Source organism: Rhopilema esculentum, chromosome 9, assembly GCF_057945365.1.
Source record: "Rhopilema esculentum isolate cy_ngs chromosome 9, ASM5794536v1, whole genome shotgun sequence".
NCBI lineage: Eukaryota > Metazoa > Cnidaria > Scyphozoa > Rhizostomeae > Rhizostomatidae > Rhopilema > Rhopilema esculentum.
The window spans coordinates 5781250-5798301 of NC_142823.1; the positions used below are offsets into that span (position 1 = coordinate 5781250).

At 35.0% G+C, this 17052-nt stretch overlaps 1 protein-coding gene across 3 annotated transcripts in view; it reads right to left on the reverse strand.

Moving 5' to 3' along the window:
* LOC135688737 (focal adhesion kinase 1) overlaps nt 1–16431 on the reverse strand; it is a 40433-nt gene extending 24002 nt beyond the window's left edge. For 2 of the 3 annotated variants that reach the window (XM_065205702.2, XM_065205701.2), the window contains exons 1-9: nt 15645–16431; nt 13809–13984; nt 9401–9488; nt 8117–8259; nt 7036–7090; nt 5945–6085; nt 4988–5065; nt 4488–4607; nt 3796–3910 (exon numbers count right to left, since the gene is read on the reverse strand). In XM_065205702.2, coding sequence (XP_065061774.2) covers nt 3796–3910; nt 4488–4607; nt 4988–5065; nt 5945–6085; nt 7036–7090; nt 8117–8259; nt 9401–9488; nt 13809–13984; nt 15645–15794 — 1066 coding nt within the window. In that variant the 5' untranslated portion in view covers nt 15795–16431. Of the gene's footprint in view, nt 1–1024; nt 1064–3795; nt 3911–4487; nt 4608–4987; nt 5066–5944; nt 6086–7035; nt 7091–8116; nt 8260–9400; nt 9489–13808; nt 13985–15644 lie in introns of all 3 variants that reach the window. The other variant, XM_065205700.2, reaches the window with a different exon arrangement.
* Nucleotides 16432–17052: the final 621 nt, after the last annotated feature.

Below are 17052 nucleotides of genomic sequence, written 5' to 3' on the forward strand. Positions count from 1 at the left end.
AATCGTTTTAGATTCGGTCGTATAAACAGTATCGTTGTCGTTTAATTCTGTATTCGTCAGTGCTTCCGTGTGAACATGTATGATATCGTCCGGCAGTGATAAGGATAAAACGGTACGTTATCGTCCCGTTATAATTTCAATAGCGTTATGTTTCAAAGTTATGCTTGAGATACTACAAAAACAATGAGTTATGTATCAGGATGGTAGCTCAAAATGTTAAACTTAAATATATACCAGGCTAGCAAATCTCTCATACTTAGGGAGATACTTAAGAGAATATCTTAACGCAGGCAATTAAAGTGCACGATATTAACCTCAATATCAAAAGTCTAATTTCTTTAAACCTATATTAGTTACAACCATTGCTATAAGTTGTTTCTTTTCTGTTTAAAGAAAGTACTTTTTTATTTCTAATGCTCTTCCTTTATATGAACTTCTATATGAAATTTAACATATATGAATTTCTACCAGCTAAATCCTTAGTGTTTCCTAAAACTTAACATGGAAAATATTACGAAATACCAAAATTAACGATCTTGAGATTAATAAAATAAAAGGCACCGGATTTACAGATAAAGAAACCTCTTTCAAGCAACAATGTGGAGACTTAATTTTAATCACTACAGAAGTTAAATTATTAGAACTTATGAGAAAATTACGTTGCAGGAAAATATTTTAACAAGAAAATGTAATAAACGTCACAGCCAGAGGCACCATAACAATCTGCCTAATGTCGCTGTTGAAAATCTCCCAAATGTATAAACAATTCCCGTTGGTGCAGTCAGAGCATGCGCAATCAACTTGATCATTTGTGCGCATGCTCCTTAACAGCAACGATCGGCAGTGGTTGCTCCATCCACCTTTCCTACTTTTAATATTTTTTTAAATATATTTTGATTCACTTTAAATATTTATGGCAAGAAAATGTAAAAAATACACCATTTATGTCGCATAAATATATGTTATAAGTATATATGTTATAAGTGTATTAAATAACAAAAAATTTACACTCTTCAGTACTTACTAGAATAGCTCGTAGGCAATAATGGGACGTTGAAAATCTCTGAAATGTTTAAAATCTTTTTAAGTTTTTAAGCAAAAAGTTTAAAGATTTAGGAGAATTTGATTTCTTAATACAGCTAATGATTTTAGCACAAAATTTCACAGAAATATCAAGAATTTAATATACTTTACAAGGAACATGGTACTTTTCGCTTTTCTTTAAAAGAAGTTCTTTACTGTATTATATGAAGTACAAATAAATGAAAATATAAATGTTGTAAGTTTTTATATTGAAGGGATTGTATTGTTATCTTCTACTGAGTGACTAGGGACAAATATCTGACATTTGTTTCTAGAAATTATTCTAATTTATTAGGTTCCCGAAAAAAATTAAAAATGGCTTCAAAAGAGCAACCATTTCGAAAACATTTAAGCTTTTTGTCTTACACTCTTAAGGGCATAAAAATCTGAACATAGATCGAAAACTCAAGAAAATATACCGAGTTGTTTATGGCAATTGGAAACGCGAGCAGATGACTGTAAACGTTGCCAAAACAGTGCAGCTTGCCTAAGACTTAAGAATGTTTCAAAATATTGGCTTTTTTCAAAGGTATTTTTACATTTTGTACCACCAAAAATTGTTTTGAATAAGACTTTTGCAACCACGCTTTAGCTTTAGATAAAAAACCAAATTGGATTAATAACGTAAAGAGTCTTAGATTACCAGACTTCGCGATTCATCTAGCATATACGTTGAGACACAATGGATAAATTGAAATCAATGGAGGTCATCACAAACCAACCTGTGACGTTAATACCCGTTTCAAAGAATTGTTGTTGAATTTACAAATGGGTCAACTAAAGTTAAAGCTTAAGGATGTTAGCTGACCCACACAGAGACGTAATTAGAAACTGTTGTGTTTCATGTTTTGTTTATAGCGTTGCCTTGCCAACAGGACTGGTTCACCGCGTCACATGGTCAGTGTCTCTAGGCAAATTCATAACAGCTTGTATCCTTAGTTACTTTACTCGATAGAGAGACATCTTGCTTATATCATTTAGGGTTGCGGATTCAGGCATTGGTAGCAACATTCGGGAATTATTATCATAACTTTCCCTTTGGCTTCATTCCATCTCCAATATTGCAAAAGAACAGAAACATCTGTGGCGACTATGTTTTGTGGCAAAATTGTTTTAAAACAGCAGTTAAATGTTACGATTGGCCCCTTTCATGAGTAGTGACCCTTTCCTTTTCCAGTTCCATGATCAAAATATTCGATTTGAAGACAAAAGTCCTTTTTGATAACCCCTGCCCCCTTTATGATTTCCGTTTATGTTAGGAAAAATCATTTTTTGCAAACAAAGTTCGATTTCAAATCCGCTTGGTGAAATAAATATGTCTATAACAGACTATGATTTTATTGGTCATTGTTGATTGACAGGTATATTTCTTCCAATCAAATTCATGCCAGGTGTATATCAAACCAATCAGAAATACGCATCAAACACTTTACCCTTCAAGGGCCTAAATATAGCGATATTCAATATCCCCAGTCGGTTACGCGGGTCAGTTTTACATTTGGAAAAGACTAGGTTATGCTAAGCGGTGGGCCTTAGTGACAAAACATTTCGTTAAAATCATTATGTAGTTCATTGATTTTCAAAAATCGTCAAAATAAATTGTATCATTTGTCAAAGTTTGTGCAAATCTAACCAATGTTGCAATAACGTTAAAACTTACAACGTTATTTAATTATTTTTGGATATTTCATGATGGCGTTCACCTGCCAGCATGTTTATCAAAGAACAACGTTTATTGTTCGCCTCAAATGAAAGACCACTGGGTTGTTTGTTTTGATAATTGCAAAATTTCATTTAAAGATAAAACCAGTTGCTTTAATCCATTTTACAAATTAGCAGTGTTTATTCTAGCATTTTTCATAAAGGCAAAAATATTTCAACAGATACAGTAATTAAATACGGCACACATTTGGCACACCCATTGCTGAATGGAAAAAGAAATGTTTCATTGAAACAAGGCTTCGTGTGGAGGATTCTATTGAATTAAGTTTTATCTAATTAACGAATCTGGCAAAACACTGAAGCATAAGAAAAATACATCCTTTTTAAACTAAGCCTTGTTTCAAGAACAAATGAAAGCCTTGACTTCAAAACAGGTTTTTGTGACAAATTGAAAGCACAACATGTAGAGTGGTACATGTTTTCGTGGCTGGAAAATCATTTTGAAGGAGATCACTAAGGGCAATCGTGAATACGAAAGATGGAACTTATTAAAACAATCAAACCTCCCTATATATTAGTTTTATTACGATATTGATAATCAATCAATTGAGGATCCAGGCATCCGTGATCTTCCGAGCAACGATTTGAACAAACAATGCTGGTCTCTTTTAAAAACTAGCATCTTTCATCCTCTGAATCCATCATCTGTCTATAGCCCCAACACTCAAGGAAATAGTCCTTCTTCCTCCTTCTGGTCTCCACCAGCTTGCCGAATCATAGTCCAACTTCCTTGGCCGATACCCTTTAATAGTAGACTTTCAAAGAGGGCCAGATATCTGTTTTGGCGTTTATCGAGCCCAGGCCTTTGGTCAAAGAAGACCAGCGCCCAGCTTCAAAGCCTTGCAGGACAGATACTAAGAACATACATATGAGATGAATTGAAATAAATTCGTGCGCTTAAATGCGCCATTCAAACTGCTGTTATCCTTAAATCCGCTATTCTTTTTCAGCGCAAACATATACAGATATAATTGATCGGAAAAAACATACCTGAACGCTTAATGATCAAAGTGCTTGCAGTGAGGCCAAACATGCTACAGTAGCCATCGATAAGCTCACTCATTTCCGTTGCTTTGTGTGATGATCCAACAGTGAAGGTTAATGGCTGGAAAGGATAAAGAAATATAGAAATACAAGGGCGGCAAAAGGGAGGCAAAAGGGAGGCAAAAGGGAGGCAAAAGGGAGGGGGTGATGAGGGAGGAGATGATAGGGGATGATTAGGGGCAATGAGTCAAAGCCAATATGAAAAAGAGCAATAGGCTTGGACGTGCAAAAGTAGAGTGAATATGTTTTTCATTAATGCTATGAACAATGCCTTTCCCCTGAAGTTACGCGAAATGCTTCTTGGCCTGGAAAGCCTTGATCAGATTAGCCATAATATCAGCGCAGCAAATTTGGTTCTCCAATAACAAGATAAAAAAAATGCAAGCTCAAATATTTTTGTATGGCAAAACAATAATTATCTTTCACCAATGCAGAAAAATCTTGGCATAAACTCCAGTTTTAATTAAGGCTAAAATGTCTTATTTAGTAAGCATTGCAATGTGGTTTAGGATTCTTAGCTGACTATATAGGAGGCCGTATGAATTGAAGCTTCCCATTGAAATTGTCGTTCAAACAGATTGAAAAGAACATTTGTTGGAAATGAGACTTCAAAAAGTATAAACCAAGGCAATCTTTACCTCGCTTGTTCCCTCGACTTGAAGTGTGATGGTCGCCTTCCCAGCGTGACTGCCATGTTGTGAACCCATTTTTGATATTTTTATAGAGCGTATCTGCTTAAAATTAGCCATTGGTGTAATCTACAAAAGAATACACAAGTATTGGTTTTACGCAAATATAAGGTTTTCCAGAAGTTTAAAAAGAGCAGACTATTAGACCTTTTAACATCTAAATGTTCCTGATTAGCCGATTATCTCCTACTACAAAACCTATAAAGTAAAAGAGGGATTTTATTTGTATATGATTTCATTGCACCAAGATTGATTGCTACTTGACCCACGGAAAATGTACAGAAACTACCCTTGTTTCGACAAAGAAATTTACCTTTAACATGGAGGGATACCAACATGCACTTAAAAATTGAATTTAGGCTCCCGGCCTTCCTGATGCTATTCGTGATACATCCTACAAAACAACAGCAGAAGCAAAAAGGAAATTAGAACTGCCCCTAGAAACTTACAATTGTCCCTTCCTGTGCCCTGTAACTTATACCATCATTAGGCCCAATGACGGCATGGACTGTGATCGACCATCCACTCTGAAATAAGACGAATAAACAATTATCGAATATTTACAATTATTGAAAAACACGTCACTAACATAAATAAACTAGAAGCCAAATCCGTTAACAAAAAATGGGAGAAGGATCGCCAACATTATTATCTTACTGGAGCAGAAAATATGAAGATGATAACTTTTAGTTTAATTTTAGCCCGAGCTGCCTTACGAAGCGCTCAATTCAATAAAAATGAATCAAACGTTTTCAATTGAATACAAGACCAGTCTCGTAATGAAATATCATTTATAAGCTATGAAAAATATCAATTTGTTGGACAATGAAATTTCCCTAAAACCCTCTGTAAACTCTTAACTTAGAAAATCAATAGCTTTTTCTAATATACAAACAAACATTTGTTGCTATGGGCTAAAAATAAAAACTTTTCCGTGAGATAAATCAAATATTCTTTGTCTAACATTATGTATATTGAAAATATTTGTTGAGGCTTGGAATATCAGCAAAGTAGTATTTTGTATGGAAAACGAAGGTAGCAAACACGAGAACATTTAGGACAGTGCTTTGTTTTTCATTGGATACAATAAAATTGAAGACTTGAATGAGGGCTAAACAAGGCTCTAGTTAATAAAAAACCAATAAAAATATGCCTTAATTTTTAAAGATATAAACACTCACAAATATAGAAACCTCAAATATCAACACGAAACTTTCTACGGACAGGAAAATTTTAATTCACTGTAAGGCTGTTATGTCCTCAAAAATTAAAATATGACAGTTTTAAAGCAAAACCAAGAATTTACTAAGTAAAATTTCGAAAGCATGCGAAAGCCCTTATAACAGTGAAAGCCTTGACAGTAGTAGCTATTAAAATGTGGGAATAAGTACAAAAGGTTGTCTTACCCCTAACGAACAGGTGTAGACCTCGAGATCGAATCTGTGGATTTTTACAAGTCGATCGAAGAACTCTGACACACACTGATCCTCAGTTAAATTTGAAAATTGCTTAAAATGTTTTTGAATGTTCTTGCGTATATCTTTACTCTGCAATAAAAAATAAACAACATATGTCACATCAGTTAAGATATTCAAGCATCTCATTTTAAACTAACCCTGTGCCAACCGTGAAAATGTAATCAACACATTTTGACACACCAGTGTGTACTTCACATAAACACATCTCAACTTCAGTACAACGACTGACTCAAAAGTAAGGCCAATTTCACTATGTCTTTTTCTAGTTGCAAAGGGTACCATTTTTCTATTTTCAGATTAAAGAAGCAAAGACACCATACAAATCTACGTATTTTCTACTTCTGACCATATAACCTAAAAGAACATCATGAAATGCCCTAAAGGTATAATAGTACTTAAATCTGTTGCACCTTGAACAATGGCAAATGCAAGAACCAAGTTTTGCAAATGAACTGTTAAATTGGTCTTGTTCACCCATTCAAGAACCAAGAAAACATTGAATTTATTTTATCTAGAAAATGAATGTGCTCATGTGGCCATACATCGGTCAAGTTGCAACACATTTGACTAGCACTGCATATTTCCAGACAAAATTATATTTTGATAACTCTCTATCAGTTTATGCAGTCTAAATTAAAAGACGATAAAAATAGATCTTTGTGACGTCATCATTTTGGAACCCTTTTCTCCATTAAAATAAATATTGAGAAGGAATTCATGTTCTGTTATTTGTAGCTGTTAAGTATGTTGATGTTTCCACTGCCTGATAAGAAGGTTTCGGTCGATACCAAACATTTGTCGGCCGATGCTGGGTAATATTAGGCCAAAATGGATTCTGAGTACTTTGTCAATGTTTCATTCATAGCATGCTCAAAATCATATGGAATTATATATTATATAACTGACAACAGCTTTATCAACTGCTCCTAAAATTGTACGTTGTTTCTAAATTCGGCGACAGTATTCTGAGACAAGACACAGAAAAAATGTGGAAAATGGACAGGAAACAATTTCGCTACCTTCATGTTGTCTGTAATGGATGGTGGCAAAAACCGGCCTAGTCCGAACTCTTTTCTGTTGACGAAAAAATTCTACAATAGTACAATTGAAAAAAGTACTATAAAAAATGACAACTTGAGATACATTGATGAGATGAATTGCTCAAGAATGTTTCAAGTAAATCATACGCTCGTACGCTCGCATGAGTCATTTTCTCGCAACATTAAAAAATAAAAATCAGCTCTGCTTAAATTCCATAATAAACAATCCCGAACTCAAATTGAAAATCTCTTTTCTCCCCGTTACTGATCTACCAAGAATAAGGAAAAACAAGGGGATAAAAAGGATGGCGATGAACAATTGAAAGGAAATGATGAACAATAAGAAATTATTATGAAATGGTCAAGGGGGTAGATTCACCCTTAACAAAAATTCGGCTCAAAATATCAAACCCTTTTGCATTGCATATAAATTTTTTATATCAACGACTTGCATTGGCTATTTCTTTTACCTTGAATACAAGTTTTCACTTGTCTACGAATGTGCATAACAAATCTTGTAGAAACTTTAATTTAAACGGACTGTTTAGAAGATGTTACTTTAAAAAGGGATCATAGCAACGAATTTATGCTAATAAAAAAATTGACGTTGAGCCTAATCTATTCAACATTCTAACCAGTAAGTAAGAAATAAGCAATACTATTCACAATTTATAAGGGCTGTTTTATTCATATTATAATCGTACAATTTATAAGCACAATGATTAAAAAATGATCGCAAAAAATAGTTTACAAAAGACCTTGCACAAACTGCTTTAAAGCTATGACAATTTTGGCACGTTTTTATTCTTCAATCGAGTTTTCTTATTGCCAATATCATACTACATTGTAATTCAAATTACGAGGAAAGCACTTTTCGAACATTTTTATTGAAGCCATGATACATTATTTAAACATAGTCATTATGATTTTAAGCATGATAGGATTTTTGTCTTAAGCCTACATTTTTAACAGACAAATAAGACTGTGAACAGAATCCAACATATTTCTATAGAAAACATTCAATAGATTTGAATTATTCATATGAATAACATTGACTTACTCAATAAATTCAAAATTAGATTTCTTGTCAAGCGCCGCCTGTGGCATATTGTTAAAAAACCGCTTCATTTCTAAGACGCCGAACTGAAAAGCTGTCTCCTGATCGACGGAATCCGCAACAGAGGTAAGATAATCCGCCCGTACCTGCAGAACAAAGAAATACAGCAATACAAAGAATCGATCCAGTTCTAAATACCGTGTCAAGAGGATGCTTAAAGATGAAGAGGTTCGAGATGAACATTTTTCAGCAGGGTAGTCAGTGAAAAGCTACGACAGGGGGCAATCTGACAATAAACAAGGGTATTTCGAAGAAATTCGGTACCACTGCACCATCACTAGTCTCTCGTCCACAGGAGTCTAAAAATTTTCCGAAAAGGCGGAGTGACATTTCAAAGTCAGAAAATGTCTCAACCCTCCTTCGGATGAAACTTTGCCCTACTCACCTTTCTCAAAATTCTCCTTATATATCTATACTAAGGTTTATTAGAAATGGAATTATAAAAAAATCAAACATGGTTTCGTAGTTATGCATTGGCCTTTCTCAAAACTACTGCTGTGAGCAGAAAAAGGACATTATGGACTCTGTGATATTGAAGGAACATAAAAAATGATTTTTCGTGCTATGCTCCTCATTTCCTGAAAACAGGGGAACAAAGCTGGTCATATATGATGTTGGCTCAAGAACTGAGAGAGGGTGCATACATTAAACCTCGACCAACCCCTAAAAATGAACATACTTTTCCAAGATTTAGAACGTTTGTGGCTCTTTTTCTAAAGGCGCATATTGTCATATGGTCAATAGAATAGTACTTAATACCGAAGAAAGGCTTTATCACTAAACATCAGGCCCCCTAGCTTCTAGGAGGCCCTGAAGGGAAAATAACTAGCTTAGATATTCCACTGCAAGATTTTGCATTGATACTCTTCCGATTCGTTTCTCTATTATCAAGAAGATTATTGCAAGGTGATATAAATTCTAGCTAAATCTAGGTTTCACGGAAATCGATCTTACGTAACTGATAACAATAACGTCATGTCTGTATCTCCACCATGATCTAGTGCCAACATAGAATCATGTTACGTTTACAACTAACGATAAAAGGTTACCGGCTTATAAAGAAAGTATATCTAGGGGTTAAAGAGTTGGCAAAGTTAGCCACAAAGTTACAATAGAAAGTATGAAGAAGTGGTCAGCTCATTGTTATGGAAACTGACGTCAAAGTAGATGGATAATGGCGACTATATTCCGCGATTAAAAAAGATTTACAGATAAAAATAGCTTTACCTGGTCATACAAGAAGTAGTAAGTCGTTTTGTCGATTTTGTAAAATTCTCGTAAATCTTTAGTGAAGAATCTAACTCTCAGTGTAAACCTGCAGTGAAAGAAGATTCGTTTAAACAGGGTTCTGGATGAGAACCCCCACCCCCCTACGGGATGAGGCTTGCTTACCTTAAAAATATCAACATAAAAACACCTTAATAGAAAAAATTACAAAAATATCAGTGCTAACACAGTCAAAGAGCTAAAAAACAACAATTTTTAAGAAAAAATTCTATAAGAAAATTATTGAAAGAGGCCCTAAATTGATGAAATAAATAACTAATTCATCGACAATTCAACTTTTTACTTATTTGTTTGTGCGTAACAAGCCAAGCGCAACTTTCACAAAAGAAAACAACACAGCTGAATTTTAATGAACAACGAAACTCCTTTTCTGTCATTTAACCGATGTCTTTTCTGTCCTCGCGTCAAATCCAGGAGGTTTATACAGATAAAACTTCCTTTTATACTGGTTTAGTCCATCCCCACCAGCCCTGGATTAAAGAGCTAGCCAAAGTGATGACGTCATTGCGGATCACTATCTTTCTTCTTGCCCAGTCCCCAGAAAAGCTCTCGGCGGATCTGTGAATGGGAACTTTGTAGGGAGAGCCTTCAAATTTGGGCGTATAAGTGTTGGTTAGTGAAAGACGGGATTGTGCGGAATTCACATTCTTAATGCACCCTAAGTTTTGTATCTGAACTACTGCAACCGGAAATAAAGCCTTAAAAACATACAGGTTTAAACTCTTAATGTTGTGAGACGTGGAATGTTGATGTGGCATCGAAATTGTTTATTGAAGTATCGGCCGACAACAATAGTGGTGGTCAAGCAATCCTTGAATTTAAAATCGATGGATGGAGTACATGAAAAACAACATACAACTTGACGAATTATGTGATGTTGCCTAGAGACAAAGCAACACGCAAAAAGCTTGTAACGAGATTATTTCGTAGTATCACTGGTTTTGAATAATCAGATTAAAAAACAGCCCTTGCGATAGGCCATATTTTGTATACAATAAAACATAGCTCAAAAGACGCCCTTTTAACAAAAACATAGAAAATTAGCATCACGAACCAAGACTGACATATAAGTTCCATCAGGGAGTGATGGTGAGATGGTAGTGAAAGGAGGTCAGGGGCTTTTGATAAGCAAAAGTAGCACTTGTCTGGAGGAATTTTCACATTCAGTATCCATGATATGAAAATTAAAGTCTCCAATGTTACAAATAAAGAGTTGCGAGACGGGAGATGAAGGTTGGATGGTATAGGAAAAACATAATTTTTTGATACCACTTTATGCGTAACTTATTAGTTAAAGGCCAACATATTTAGCGAACTTCAACTACTAATTAGAAAATCGCAAAGGAATTTTTAAATTTTGGAAACAGTCAACTATCAAGACTTGTGATTCCTAATTTCAATGTTTTAGTAAATGTTTACACTTTAACGAAGGGGTGAGATTTTAACATCATATATGAAATCATTCATGTGGTCTTTTCAAATATGAAAACATATGAACGTTATAACGAAATCATGTATGTTGACTGAGTAAGTCCTCGCCGGGAATATTGTGGCTACTCCCTCCAGGTTCACGCGTTCGACTGCTTTCTTTTCTTCATTAAACCTCAAACAAGGGCCTGCAAGCTTACTTTTTTGATCCTCTTGTTAAGATGAAATATAGACTCGGAGAAATGACTGTAGTTTGAAAGTGGGGTGAAAAGAAATGGTAAAATAATGTCATAATTTGATCGAGAGGTTGTAAAGCCTTTTCTTTTCAAACCTCTTACTGCACACCCTTTTATCCTCTGTATTTGCAAAATTTCCACTTGTTGGATCGAGAATTGCAAATGCAAACAAGCGAAGCCTATTTTACTTAATGAAAATAAAATATTTTAGAACGAGATGAAATTCACTTCACATCATACAATTGTAACATTTGTAACAAAAAGTGTTGTCAGGAAAGAGGTTGCACTCCACGAAGACCGTCAGAAATAAAATCTTGGAATTAAAATTTGGGATATCCCTTTTCAACAGGACTCAACCCTTCCAGTGACCATTATGGAGATAAAATCTAGCATCTGGTTGGTCTTTTGTTCCTAAGAATTGCAAGAATCGTGAAATAAATGAGTATTTCAATTTGTGGTAATGGTGGTAAGGTACGGGTTTGATAGACCACCACAGCCAACGCCTTTACAAAAAGCATCTGACGTCCCTCGATCAAGATCCCCTAAACCTCGAAGACACGAGGTTTTCAAGCGTAATGTGGGTATTTCTTTCATCGGTATCCAAACCAAACCAACGTGCAAAGCGTTCCTCCGCATCACAATTTCGCTGAAGATTTAAATAAGTTTTTATCTCATTTACATTGACTTTAAATGGATGAAGTGTAAACATTTTTTGTAAACAAATGACACACAAATGAGGTGTTTTGAGGACAGAAAAAGAGCTTAAATGTCTTTGGGGCGAAAGGTAAAATGTGATGAATCCCTCATCGTAGCATTAGCCTAACATAGCGATCAACTGAGACGACTCCTTGCATCTTGTTTCTTGATTCATGGACTAGCTAAATCCGAAAAAGCTAGAGACACATAAACTTTCACTAAGTTCTGCTTCTCTTATAAAAACTAGCCATAACCATTGCCTTCAAGGATGTTTGCTTCTACCACCAACTAACGACTATTCCATAAAACGTAGTTGCAGAACACAGAGTTTCCTTAACATTTCCCTTAATCCACGATTCAGGAACTATCAGTGAAAAATGAGGTCAAGTAAGTCCACCTTTTCAAATATCTACGTCGCCAGCCACACCAATATCGCAAACGTGGTTGAATAGGTCACCTCAATAATAAGCCACATATATATATATTACTAGTTACCTATGATACTCGTATTTCAATGGTTAAACAATATATGACAAACTTCAAGAGACAAAATATTAACATATGTAGGAAACATTATTCGGTTGCAAAAAACATCAGCTTTATTGCTGAAGATTGTCACTGACTTATGTAATTACATAGAAAATACCTGGGCTAGCTTGGTGTAGTAGGAAAGCATTGGAAGTTTACGACATAACTTTTGGACACATTGTCCTTTAATAACAGGTGCTAAAGATTGTGATGGCAAATTGATAATTTTTCGACCACTGAACAGATAAAGTTGCCATTTTTTCAAAGCCAAGGTGGATCTAAAAGCTTTTCTTCCATGAAAATAATCATTTACTAGTAGTAGACAAAGGAATACCATGCCATTCAAGATCATTTGGCACGCAAGTCACTTTAGAATCATATTCCTTAACGCCCTAAAACAACTTTCTGCTGCCATTAACCCTTAACAGTGATAATAGCTTCAGAAAAAGTCTGCCACAACAGAGAAAACTGTCACGTTTTGATAAAGAATACAGGACTAAAAAACTGACCAATTTCATGAAAAAATTTGTTATTGACATTACTTGTGAGATGCAGCCTATCCTCATAGCTATCCTCATAATTTACAATTAGTCTACTGTTGGATATTAAACACAGAGATGATATAAACATGGTGTCATAGACCTTTTGGATGAAAATCAACAGCTGGCTGTGAGAATAAACTCCCACTCAATGGCTTTTGAGAGCCTGGCCACAAATGTAGACATAAAAACTTTGACCTCCAAAGGTACAACAATGTGCTAATGGCTTTCAAATCCAGTCAACTAAAATTTAGAATTTTGCTTGGGACAGACTTCTAGGGTTCTTAGCCCTTGAAACCATGAGCTGAGTGGGTCCAGCGAGGATATAAGAGAACTTGAAACCAACAAAGCCATGCAACATGTTAGTTCTCTGTCTATTTATGATGACAATGACCAGTCACTCCACCACTTATTCTGGCAATAGTACTCCAAAAAATTATTACTAATTAGCGAGTACAACATCATTAACTTTACTTGATTGAATAGTTCAAACTTTTCATGCAATGACTATGAATTGGTCAGACCTTTTGCTTATCATAAATTCTTTCTTTTCACATGTATTAAGGACATAAAAGGCAACAGTATCTGCACAGTAAGGCCAACAAAAAGAAAACAAGGCCTGCTTTTACATAGGTATTGTAGAATGTGTCTAACTAAATCAAAGGGGTTTGTTTATTCATTTATTCCCTTTTATTCTTCTTTGTCAATGCCTGATTGCAAAGATATCAAATAGTACTGAAGATGCTTTAAGCATATAGTTGGACTGACTTCCTTTGAGCAATGACTTCTAGCCCTTTAGTCTTATGAATGTTCTTCCATCACGCCTTATACTAATGTGGTATACAAGCAGAAAAGAACAAAGTTATTATAGTAAGGAAAAATAATTAAATGCCATTATAGATTGAAAAAACAAATTCTCACCTCCACCCTTCTTTACCAACTCTATCCTCATGTCTGTTTCGAACATCAGACATCAGCATATTAGAATTAAGCCAAAAGTGCTCCTTGCTTGATTCATGCTCAAGTCTTAAGGCATAATACTTTGATGCGATAGAAATGCTTGCACCCAGTTTCTTGATTAAAATTTCAATGATGGTCTAGAATGAGAACAAATCATTATAACAGGAGTTAACAAGAACTATGTTATATATATATACATTATTAAAACACAAAATCTAAAGAGTATGGAGAAATATTGTTTAGTCTAAAGTTTTCTCTGTAATGGCAAATTGGCAATGGCACCTTGACATGTTTTACAACATGGTGTTAAAAAGGAAATCAAAATGGGGTGTTTGAATGGGTGGTTAAAAATGATAAAGGTGATTATCAATGGTGATAGATCATTGATAGACATTGATGACTGATGATTGATGACTGATGATGATTAAACATGATGGTGCTGGTGGTTGTCATGATCAATTATTATTATAATCACTATTATTATGATTGATGATGATTATCAGGGCCCATGAGGGATCAATGCTTGAGCTCCTTCCTACCCAAATATATCAACCTAAAATGGGTTCAAAATGGATTTAAAATGCATAGAAATGTCTTTCTTACTTCAAATTTATATTCCAAAGCATTGTCTAACTTCCAAGTCATATAAGATTTGTTCTTCTTGAAATTACCATGTTATTAAGAGTCATTCTTTAAATTGTAATACAAGCAGCCCCTCTTAGATTACAGGTCCTAGGGGAATTGCTTTCTTTGCCCCCCTCTCAGTTGGCCGGATCATTATGCTAACAAGATAACAAAATGACTAAAATATTCAAGCCCTCTAAACCCAGGATAGAAACTTGACTGATAATCCTATATAGCTACTATCTACTATCTATAGATGCTATCACTTCCTGTTTCTAAAATGGTGTGAGTAGAAAATATTTCATCCTTTCATGACAAACATGTCTCAAGAATATTTGATTTGCTATTACATTAAGATGTTGGGATTAAGAAAAGGAAAGTAGTCTTCCTGGAAGGAGTCTGTCCTACAACCTAAAGGAAAAGTTTGACTTGTCCCACATGATAAACAAGTTTCTGATCTGTAAAGGTTTTTAAATTTCTTATTCTTTTGTGAATTAATCAAAGTTAAATGAGTGCCAAAAAGTGCCTAAAGCTGTTTGGAAAAGGCATAAAGAAAGGGGAATTATAACATTTTACAAGTTGAATAACAAATGTGTGTATTCAAGGTGGCAACATAAGATCAAAGATTTTAAGAATCATAAAATCATAAAATCTGTAATCATAAAATCTTTAACATAAAATCTGTACTTTTAATATATACAGACAACAATATCTAATAAGATTTTCCAAAAGTAAAACCACTGGCTGAAAGAAAGAATTTAGGACAAGTCCAGTGTAGTTGTGATATGTGACAATAGAAATGTGTTCAAGAACTGATGTCCTGACTAGGATATATATTTTTTGAAAAAATCAAATTGAATTTGTTCGTCATTTAGTTCACTTTGATTGTCGTTTTAAGATTTATACAGTTATGTCTGACAGCGCATTCGATAACTATCAAAACTTCCTGGTTGATTGATTTGTATCTTAAAAAATTATTCGGTTACTTTCATCCTTGAGCGTCGATTTCTCTATGAATCACGTAACCTTAAACTTAGTTGCAAATCCTCTAAATTGTAGCATAACAAATCCAAAAATGTATCACTGTACCCTAAAAGATAATGGTCTACTTTATCAGGAAACAAGATACTAATCTTTTTCTGAACATGAATTAACAAAAAATCTTTCATTTACCTTTAAATCCGATGATTCTCCATACTTTACTGTTCTCGTTTCTCCATTTGGAATAAAAACTTGAAGATTAAAGCGAACAGATCCAGCTCTGTCAAGCTTGTTGCTCCTGGCTTCGGGTAAAGCAGGAGGCTCAGAATCGGATAAAGGCATTTTAAAAACCTCTCGAGTGGTCAAACAATTTGTAGCTTGTAAAATCTAATTATAACATGATAGGGGATTTTCCACACGTGTTATCTGGCAAACTGACTTTATCTGTGTAGCTTGAAGTTCATAGGTTCTAAAATTTACAAAAAAGTATAACGGACTGATTTTAATAATGTCTTGTCCAAACCAACTCTGACAGGCCTGAGCGTTCCGGGTTAGGCCTGAATAATCCAAGATGCCATGCCAGTGACTCTGAAGAGTCTTGAAAACATCGACATGCAATTAATTTGAAGACACTCTTCCAAAGCAGATTGATCTGCTTGTAGTTTCTCTTTAAATTTATAGCAACTGCTTTAGTGGATCTTCAGATTCTGTGACCAAACCACCTTTGTTAATAATCGGCGAAACTTAGGCCCGAAAGTTATTCAACCAATTGCTCCAACTTTGAGTAACTTTCGAACTGTAATTTAACTAATTTATCTGCGGCTAGTACAAATGATGGATACTTTCGTTATAATCCGACTTTTATTATCTACTCAGAACGTTGCTTGAATAGATCTAAGTGCGAAATCAAAGTAGACAATTTCACATAGATGGCCTCCACAGCTTTGTCTGAAATGTTTTGGTTTCTGACAACTTGAATAGCTGGGGTGAGCAATAACTAGCTCCCAGACCCCCGCTTCCCGTAACGCCCCACTACTGTGAAAAGGTGTCATCAAGAAAGAATTTTCAACAGTTTTTACGCGTAGAATGAAAATTACAGGAAAACCGTCTTTTATGAATTTTGCGAATTCGCATAGGTTGTCCATGCCAAAAATTCCGAAATTCGAGAGGTGGTAAATTTCCAGCGACGCCACAACAATCCAGTGGCGAGGGGGCAAGCTTCAGGGCGAGATTTAGAAAGTCATATGAATTTCCTTGACCTTTTCAATCCTCCCTTATACATCAAGTCCACATATTGCTGGCAGGGATGCACAAATGGGGGACGCACCGTTCTCCCAGGCGAGTTATTTCAGAATAATTGCGTTCATGAATGAACGAGTTCGCATAAGTAGGGTCACTCTCACCAGCTGTTTCATTAAGACCAGATCACAGACCAGATGACAGGCTTAGCTAACAACGATAATGAGCAGCTTGTGATCACTAGAAGGTTCTAAGCCAGGTGTGACCAATGTCTTGACAAAATTTGGATTTTTCAACGTTAAACCCACTCACAACGACATTGCTTTGTAAAGGAACAATAATCATCAATGGAAACTGATCT